This window comes from Cryptomeria japonica, chromosome 11 (genome assembly GCF_030272615.1).
Source record: "Cryptomeria japonica chromosome 11, Sugi_1.0, whole genome shotgun sequence".
Lineage (NCBI taxonomy): Eukaryota > Viridiplantae > Streptophyta > Pinopsida > Cupressales > Cupressaceae > Cryptomeria > Cryptomeria japonica.
This window is the reverse complement of record NC_081415.1, coordinates 443,868,973-443,878,601: the sequence shown is the minus strand read 5'-3', so window position 1 is coordinate 443,878,601 and position 9,629 is coordinate 443,868,973. Positions and strand designations below refer to the sequence as shown.

The following is a 9,629-nucleotide window of genomic DNA, read 5'->3' as shown; positions in this document are numbered from 1 at the left end:
TAGGTAAAATAGTTTAAATGAAACAAATACGATGAAACATGCAAAAGTAAATGAAATCCATTCATTTCAAAGTCATAGACATCAAAATGTAAACATGGAGAAAGACAAGTAAAATGCTTAGGAAAAGAGAAATATTCAACAACCTATGAATACACTACTCCAATTTGAAACTCGAACAAGCACAGGGAAACAAAATGCTAATGTAATTCTCAAGAATACTTGAATTAGAGAAAAAATGCAAGATAGGGGAAGATAAATGAGAAAAAAATAAAGCAGTGGGATTACGATGGGACTTTATATATATGAGAACATTAAAGTTCAACCACCTTCGAGCTTGGGATCTTATTATGAATCTACATGTTGTAGATCTAGGGAGGAAGCCTAAAGTAGTGCAACTTATGAGTTTGGACTCTTGATGTGGATTTACTTATGATGTGTTGAATGGGGATGTGTGCTACCCATCCTTCCATTTTCTTATTTTTGTATCTTCCTTTCCTTGGTGCATTTCCAACATGTTTATTCCACATGTCTTCAATATGAGATGGTTTCACATGCGGTGACATGTGTGTGTCCTGTTTTGTTTTTGTATAAAGCTTTTGTGTTTAAAATAATTATTGCTTGGATTTTTGAGGTTACAAATGTAATTATTGCATTTACATCCACAAATATAGAACTCAAATCTATGTGTGATCTTGAACTTGGTTTGTGAATCTAAACTTCATTAATTTTACCTCCTAAAATATGTTTTCCTTAATGCCTATACCTTGTGTCTAATCAGGGGTTCTTTCTACAGACATTGTTGGAGAGCTTACTAGGTAAGGCGTTGTTCCTTGGTCAAATGCTTGTTGCCAATTCAACTTAATAGAACAAAGATCAAATCTATAGATGACAATCATGCAATATAAACTAGATGCCAATGTAAGAAGGCAATGTAATTATGATATGCTCAAATGATAATGCTATGAAACTCTTAGACAATTTTTAGATGATTTATCTTTTTTGCAAAAGTGAATTAAGGTTTCTTGTTGAATATAACACCCTAACGTACAAGTTAACAAATTTCATGTTCAAATGGGCTCATAACAATTAATTAAAGGAAGTTGGTGAGGGCCTATATTTTATATTTGAATATTTTGAATTTCAGAATCATTTTATAAATTGAAAAAGTAAACTAGGTTTGCTTTGATTTGAATAAATAGAATTAAAAAACAAGATTATTTTTAAAAATATATAGAAGTAAAATGAAACAAAAATCAAATTACTTACCCATTTTTATATTAAAACATCACAATTAAAAACAACCCAAACAAAATGACACAAAACAAATGGGAAAATCTCTCACCATGCAATTTTCAAGTTAGCACCCTAACTTCACACCCCACAAAATCTGCCTTAGATATTTCAAATCACTTTCAATTTTGTAGAGTTGCTTACTTGTCAAGCTTCTACTTTTAAAAATTGATTTCAAGTTCAAATATGATGCTACATGACATGCTTTTTAGGTGTCCAAAATGGTCCCAAAAAGAAGTAAAACCCATAGTTATGCACTAAGCTATATTTATGGGTGTGCTGATATGACATCATATAATTGCCTGGAATCATTTTGAAGATAAATATTGACATGACAATTGTTGTGTTCTACTATTCAACTAATTGTACTTAACTACCATCCTACTATTGAACTCCACTCCACTAGGACCTCCCTCTCCCTCTCCCTCTCCCTCTCCCTCTCCCTCTGGAAATAGAACATCAAAGGAAATTTTTTGAAAGAGACTCTCAAAAGAATATACTTAGCATTCCCCTATAGTATCTCTCAAGAATATACTTAGCATTCCCCTATAGTATCTTATTGAGATTGTACTCCCAATCCTTCGTTCATGTGGCTCGAACATGCTTGCAATATTTGTAGCTATCAAAACTCAACTGCTCAGCACGAGGGACACCGACCTTTCTGCAATGTTCTTCCTTTACACCTCATCCCCCATCATTTAACCTGGTCGTAAGTAGATTATGTTTGTCATTAAGCCACCACACCATATCTTTATAGTGAAAGACGGTACACGATTAGAGAAGAATAAAAGATTAAAGCAATTTAAAATTCCTTTCTTTATAGAGAGTATGTAATTATTATCTTCCTTCATTGGATATTTCCTTCTCCCCCTGTTCAACTTTCTTAAAAGCATAATTAAAAAAAAAATGACTTTCAGTGCCTCAATTCAGTTTGTTCGATCTTCTCGTCTTTTTCATTTTTTTTTGAATTCATATCTTCCTCGATTGGTGTGGGCGGCGATACCAAGTCAAGAAACCCTAATTCATGCGGAAGCCACCACAGTTATACACTATTCCATGATAAAAAAGGATTGTTTGTTTGCTCACTTATCGGAAAACTTTAATTGAAGTGATTTAGGAGGATCATATTTTAGACATGACATCGAACAATTAACGGCAATTCTGACAACATTAATAAAAATCAGCGGTGATACCAGTGAATAAACCCTAATTAGGATCTATCACAGTTCATACACAATTTTCAATGGTTAAAAGAATTGTTTGTTTGTTCACTTGTCGAAACTTTTAATTGAAATGATATATGAGGATCACATTTCAGAGATTAACGGAAATTCTGTACGCATCAACCAAAAATTAGCGGTGATAACAGTGAAGAAACCCTAATATCTGCGGATCCATCACAATTTATACAAAATATTCAATACTTAGAAAAGATTGCTTGTTTGTCCACTTGCCCGAAAATTTTTAATTGAAATGATCAGCCAACAATTAACGGAAATTCTGAACAAATCGACCAAAAATTAGGGGTGATACCAGTGAAGAAACCCTAATTCCTGTGGAGCTATCACAATTTATACACAATAGTCAATGGTTTAAAACAATTGCGGGAGATTTTTTAATTAGAAAGATTTATGAGGATCATATTTCAGACATGTCATCGAACAATTAACGGAAATTCTGAACACAACAACCAAAGATTAAGTTGGATAGACAATTGAAGAGGAAAATCTCTTGACGGGACGGCGGCCATGATCTGACGTCGGAAAGATTCACGATTTTCTTTTTTAAAATGATTTAAACGCAGGATTAGGAAAGATTCGAGAGTTTACCAAATCGCACGAAATCATTTTATCTTTACACCTGGTATTGGAAAAGCAAATTCTTTAAGAGGCTCACAAAACTGTTATATGGGACGGTGTACATGGTTTCCAACCTCTGTGGTATGAATCTGCACCGTACATTGACAGGTTATTCGAGCTCCTTCTAAAGGAAAAACCACTATCCGTTTTCCAGCATCCAGCTTTCTCGATGCATCTTAACCAGACATTAAAGTCTGGTTTTCCTCGCTTGCCGAGAGTGAGAAATACGTGTCAAAAAGTAGACAAAGCACGTATTAAAGAAAGGATGAAGCACGTGACTATATGCTCTTACAGAAAAGTTAAAGACACCGTTATGGTGCACTACAGACGGGACGTGTAGTCCACGTTAATGAGATGTCTTTCCAGATCCTGCAAGCATGAATGAAATGGCTAAAATAATTCTGCTCTGCAGTACTGGGCAGATTCATTCCGCACGGTTCGGAAGAAATATCCACCATTGGCAAAATCCAAAAACAAGTGATAGAAGCATTTGCGTCTTTATTTACCAGATTCATTCTACTTTTCCGATGATGTCAGAAAGAGCGGCGAGATCTGTATATTTGAAAGTTGCCACCGACTTGAAACTGGTAGTTAATGGCATGGCGATGGGCTACTTAAATATAGCCTGGTAACCAGGCTGGAAAGATATACAGAAATGCTATCATTCCTCTTTGGCCAGGACAATTAGCTGGCAACAGTTGTGCCTGTTCCAGACTTGAAATGCGCGTAGGTTTAACTGTTAACGGCATTTCACCGAGTAGTTGAGTTGATGTGAAAAAAGTTTGACATTGAAAGTAGCAAAGTGATTACGGACACATAGTGTTTGATGGCGTCAAATTTGATGGCCGTATGTTTACTTTTTGATTGCCCTATGATTGTATGACATACAGTTTCTGGAATTGACAGGTTAGGGCTAACAGCTTTGGTTAAAATTTATTTTAGGAACTAGGTATTTTGATCACAGTCTCATCGCCCTATGATTGTATGACAATACAGGCTCTAGAATTGACAAGATAAACGTCCCATTGAAAAGAATCTTGGGCTAAGAGTTTAAGTCAAAATTTGAGTTATGGTTTTTAAAAAAATTATTTTATATTCTATTATTTTTCAAGAGTATGAGTCTATGTTAATAGTTTTTTTAGTGATATTTATTAAAATAGTTAGGAGTATGATCTCCATCTCATCTTTTATACTTCCAAACATTTGAAATTTAATGGATAATGTAAAAGTTTTAATTAAAAAAAAATGCAAATGATAGAAAAATGTAAAGTCATTTTAATAGGAGAGGGTTAAATTTAGAAACAGTTGTAGGTTATTTTCTCTCCTTTTGTCTTTCTTTCTTCTTTTGATGATGGATCATAGAGAGTCTAAAAAATAATATTATACAGTTAAAACCAAAAGCTATGCAATCATATGTTTAGCTAAACATCAAACATTAACAAGCACACTTGACTCTATTTAAAAATAGAGGTGACTTGTTTGATTGTAAGTTTATTGCAAATTTGTCTATAATAACAACTTTTCAACTAACAGTCAAAGATTGGGAGATATCCATTCCATCAAAGTTGTTCATTGTTTGATCACCCCCTCATCCCTTATACCTTCAAACATTTGAACTTTGTTGGATAATATCATTTTTTTAATAAAAATAAAAATTGTAAATGAGAAAAATGTACAGATCATTTTTAATAAAAGAGAGTTTAAAAAAAATCGTCAATTTTTTTCCTTGTCTTGCTTTATGCTCTATTCTTCCTGATGTGGATCATAGAATTTGATCTGAAATGTCAAGAAAATAAATTTACAAAGCTAAAACCAAAAGTTATGCCTAACAACATTATAGACTGTACAAATCATATTTTTATAACCTATTATCAATCCAAACATGAAAAAAATGTCTATACAACACACAGGATAGACCTAAAATTGTTTTTGTAATTTTCAATTTAAAAAATAAATGTTAAAAAACTGTGCTACAGACACTGACATCAAAATATGCATTTGACACTATTTCAAAATGGAGGCAGCTTGTTTGACTGTAAATTTATTACAAATTTGTGTGTACAGTTCCCCTTCAACTTCCAGTTTTAAAACAAACCGTCACCTGCATATTTATGATATTTGGAGCAAAATTCTTAAAATAAGAGTTGCATGACGGGCATAGTAACCGTCAGACTCGAAGCCCAATGGATGTACAGCAATATTTTACTTTGACAGCTATGTCGAACGAACAAAAAGTGACGCTCTGGTGACGAAGAAAATCCAATGTTGGTCACGATACTTTGTTTGCTTAGTCGGCTCGATGGCAACTTTCGTCTGCTTGTGCCGGCAGAAGTAAACCATTAGTCGGTCGCCTCGGACAAGAATTTCAACGATAATTATAAGGCTGAGTGGGAGCTCCGAGGGCAAGTGAAGGAAATTAATGGGGTCACACCAATCGACTCAGCCAGCGAATAATCCACGTAATCTCCTCGTTTATCGTGGGTCCTAATGGGCTACCACGGAAAGGTTGCTTGAGCTCACATGGTGACAGAAGAGGATTCGACTGTGGAGACCAGACAAAGGCAAGACAGTGGCATTGATGGCGGAGAGGAGGTGAAGTCGGAATCAACCTCATCTACATTCGCACGGAAAGAGAAAGATAAAGCACCTAACACACCTCGTTATCTGCCCTGCCTTGCTCTTCACACTCTACACTCAGTAAAATCTAGCTAGCTGTGGAAAACCGCTTCCCCTGTTCCCGAGGGCATTTGCCATTTTCATCAGTGGGGCAGAGTCACCACCATTCTGATCTCAGGGAAATGGCAAATCGCCGACTTAAGGCCGCCGTCTTCATCTTCTTGCTCTCAGGTATGTCTGCTTCATTTCAATTTGTTTTTTCAGTTATAAGGATGAATTTGGTGGATTGAAGAGAAAGCAATGGTGCTGTTTTAGTGATTACTTGCGTAACCGTTTGTGTAGGGGTGAGCAGCGTGTGGGGAGGGAGCATTGGCATCAATTACGGCCAAATCGCGGACAATCTGCCGCCTCCAGAGCGGGTCGTGGGGCTTCTGCAGTCGATTAACATCCAAAAGGCGAAATTATATGACGCTGATCCGCGGGTTCTAAGAGCTTTTGCAAATTCCGGAGTGGAGTTTGCAGTGGGTTTGGGCAACGAATACGTGAGCAACATGACAGATCAAGCCAAGGCAGAAGAATGGGTAAAATCAAATGTGCAGGCATACTTACCGGCCACGAAGATCACGAGTATTGCAGTGGGAAACGAAGTTTACACGGGCAACGACACGGATCTCGTGAAAAATCTGGTGCCGGCGATGCAGAATATCCATTCAGCGCTGGTGAGCCTCGGCCTGGAGTCCTCCATTAACGTCTCCACTGCGCACTCCAGCGGTATACTTTCTGTCTCTTACCCGCCATCCGCTGGCACTTTCAAACCCGAGCTCACCGCTTTCCTTATACCGCTTCTCGATTTCCTTACGCAGGCCCATTCGCCGTTCCTTATAAATGCCTACCCTTTCTTTGCCTACACGGCTGATCCGAACCAAATCCCGTTGGACTACGTACTGTTTCAACCCAACGACGGCATGCTAGATAACAATTTGCGCTATGAGAATATGCTTTACGCCCAGATTGATTCGGTTTACGCCGCCCTAGCGCAGTTAGGTTATCACAACCTGGATGTGCAGATTTCCGAGACCGGGTGGCCTTCCAAGGGAGACGAGGACGAAATCGGTGCAACGCCTGAAAACGCCCGGACTTACAATGGAAACCTCCTTCGCCTGGTCTCGCAGAACGGGGGGACTCCCATGAAACCGAACACTACGCTGGATACCTATGTCTTTGCTCTCTTCAACGAGAATCTCAAGACCGGTAAGACCTCGGAAAGAAACTATGGCCTCTTTAAGCCGGACGGCACGGCAGCATATGATCTCGGCCTGCACGGATCGTTGTCTGGTTCTTCTACCTCTGTTTCCTACAGTACATCGGCTGCCACGGTAACTTTTAGATCCTCTTGAAAAATATTTTTCCGCCTCATTATTTCTTCATTGTTTCGAAATTGAAGCACTATTTTCTTCGATCTTATTTTGTGGATTGGTAAGAGGATGCGTTACCATGTGATTTTCCTCTCCGTCTACCTCCAGGTTGTGCTTCTGAGCCTCTGCTCTTTCTTTGCTGGGAAGCTCTTCTTGTACTGAGGCGCAGAGCCAGAGAAGCAGAGTATTTTATGATGAGCAAAAGCTAAAGCAAACTTACGATAGACAGTCGTGACGTACTGATCATAATTTGGTAGGGAATGGAAATGAAATGAGATGAATCTGGAGAGCTCCAGCGTCATTTTTGCGCACCTTTAATTTCTGGAACTCTTAAGTCTTTGCAAATCACTGCCACGCCGTTGATAGCTGCAAAGATTGTAAGTAATCCTTCAAAATAACTTAATTCATTTAATTTCTAACAGTATTTCTATCCCTTTTTCCGTTTCCGCCACTAAATCGGCGGCATTTCTCAGCTAAATCTTAGATTAACATTCAAATTCAAATATTCTCCCATTTAGTGTCTTTGAAATGTAAAACTTTCCCCCAAATCTGGAAAAACTGTACTTCACCTAGCCACATCTTAATCGCTTGCATTTACTGTTTCTCTTCACCTAGATTCACTTCCATTATACAGTTCTTTTTACTAAATCTCAGGCCCTGCATACTTTTGCCAAATTTCTCTGAATCGACATGATTTCTCTGCAATTTTTTCACAGAAGCCCGTGAGTTGGACATCTAAGAGAATTTGTTTTCCCCTTCTTTTCTGCAGTTTAGGTTCCACTGTACACTACAAGATAAACACGTTGCTGAAGGTCGCGCAAAAATAATCTGGTGCTTCTCCATGGCAGGATACCAGGAGAATACGGTGACATGCAATCACCATAGCTAGCTCACTCACAAATTTACTCTGTGTGCTGTAATTTTTTCTTACAAAATATAAATACTCAAAAATTTATAATTTATTTTTCTTTGTAACATGGTTTCTTTAAATTCAGGAATGTATGTTACGATGAAAAATGTAAAGCTTGTATTAAATGTTTGGAATGTAATGCTAACGGAAAGGCTGCAAACAACCTTAGTTGTCAACACGTGTTTCTATCGCTTGGGAAAACATATCTTGGTGCCACATACTTTAATAAAGTGATCTTAAAAGCCGTGTTTGCTTGTTCATACGTGGACGAGGGTAAAGAATAACAGCTACCTTACTAATATAATATAATGTTTTTTTAATTAAATTGAGTAAATATTAGATTCCAATTTAAAATCATTAATTTGAAAGTTGGAGATTTAGATGATATGGTTTATAAAATTTGAAATATAGATTAAGAATAACGATTAAAATGTTGTGAGATTGGTTAATCACATTAACTATGGAGAAAGTATGGATGGAGCGAAAGCTGGTGGCTCTGTGTCCGCTGGCTGGGGCTGTGCCCTAGTTGCGTGCTCTGCACTGTGTCAACATTTTCTGCTTTGGATGGACATTCGTGGGGGTTTTATGCTCGCAGGTCTTATTTGGGATTGTTTCTGCTGTTTTCGAGCGGTTGGGTGTTGCTGGGGTAGCAGATCTGGGAGGGAGGTGTGTTCTATTTGGTGGAGAGCGTCGAGCGTGCCTGTAACGTCTTTGGGCTTTGATTTCTTAGATCCCCAGTTGTTCTTATATTGCATACAATTAATTTTGGTGAGGGTTTTGGATGTTCACTCCGTAGCTTGAATTTCTTGCCTTGCATGGCATAGCTTGGTTGTTGTTTTGGAAAGGAAGAGTCCTCGGTTTAGAGATGTTGTGCTAGGGGGTGGCTCAGCTCCGTTCATGCATGTAAATCTCGTTTTTGGGTCGAATCGAATGGGAGAAAATTCGTCGCAAATGGAGAATTTCAAGCCTACAAAGGTTAATGGTTGTCTTCAAGGAGTGAGACTAGGGCGATCTTGTTAATTCAACTTGATGTTGTTGAGGAAGATATCAATTATCTTTCTAATCATGCCCCGATTTGTAAATTCATGGGGATCCGAATGTCTTTACCCTTCTTGGAATTGTGGGCACGTCGTGCATGTAAGCCCAAAAGGGGAAATGGAGGTTTTATTGGCTACAAATGGTTACTTTCTAGTTATGTCAATAGAAATAAGGCTTTTGAAGGGGAACCATATTTCTACAATCAAGTTGGCCTATTTATAATGTCATGGAATGTCGGATTCAACCCTATTGAAGAACTTCCTTTGTGGGTTCTAGTTTGCATGAGGCTTCTATAGTTCCTGTTGGAATTTTGGAGAGATGATATCTTCAACTTGGTTGTCACGCAGCTTGGCAAGCCAATAGGCCCTTCATGTCAAACCATGGACAAAAAGGTAATCACCTATGCTCGAGTTTGTGTTGAGATTGATTTGAGTAAGCTTTTGCCTAACTCTATGGAAATTCGGCTTGGATCCAACTCTTGGATTCAACAATTAGATAATG

General features: G+C 37.8%; 1 protein-coding gene across 2 annotated transcripts; it reads left to right on the top strand.

Moving 5' to 3' along the window:
- Window positions 1-5,562: 5,562 nt before the first annotated feature.
- Window positions 5,563-8,142, top strand: LOC131041390 (glucan endo-1,3-beta-glucosidase 14). 2 transcript variants are annotated; one of them, XM_057974444.2, is made up of 4 exons: window positions 5,563-5,996; window positions 6,108-7,141; window positions 7,289-7,557; window positions 7,950-8,142. In XM_057974444.2, exons 1-3 carry the CDS (start codon window positions 5,948-5,950, stop codon window positions 7,340-7,342), a joined length of 1,137 nt encoding a protein of 378 aa, XP_057830427.1. In that variant the 5' UTR covers window positions 5,563-5,947; the 3' UTR covers window positions 7,343-7,557; window positions 7,950-8,142. The 2 variants fall into 2 exon arrangements, with proteins under 2 accessions (XP_057830427.1, XP_057830426.1); XM_057974443.2 differs by having other exon boundaries at window positions 7,247-7,557.
- Window positions 8,143-9,629: the final 1,487 nt, after the last annotated feature.

Excerpts from the sequence above, each read along its gene's own strand:
- LOC131041390 (XM_057974443.2), top strand. The coding sequence starts at position 5,948 with ATGGCAAATCGCCGACTTAAGGCCGCCGTCTTCATCTTCTTGCTCTCA. Across the intron at positions 5,997-6,107 it reads CTTCATCTTCTTGCTCTCAG|GGGTGAGCAGCGTGTGGGGA; the intron begins GTATGTCTGCTT and ends CCGTTTGTGTAG. Across the intron at positions 7,142-7,246 it reads ACAGTACATCGGCTGCCACG|AGGATGCGTTACCATGTGAT; the intron begins GTAACTTTTAGA and ends TGGATTGGTAAG.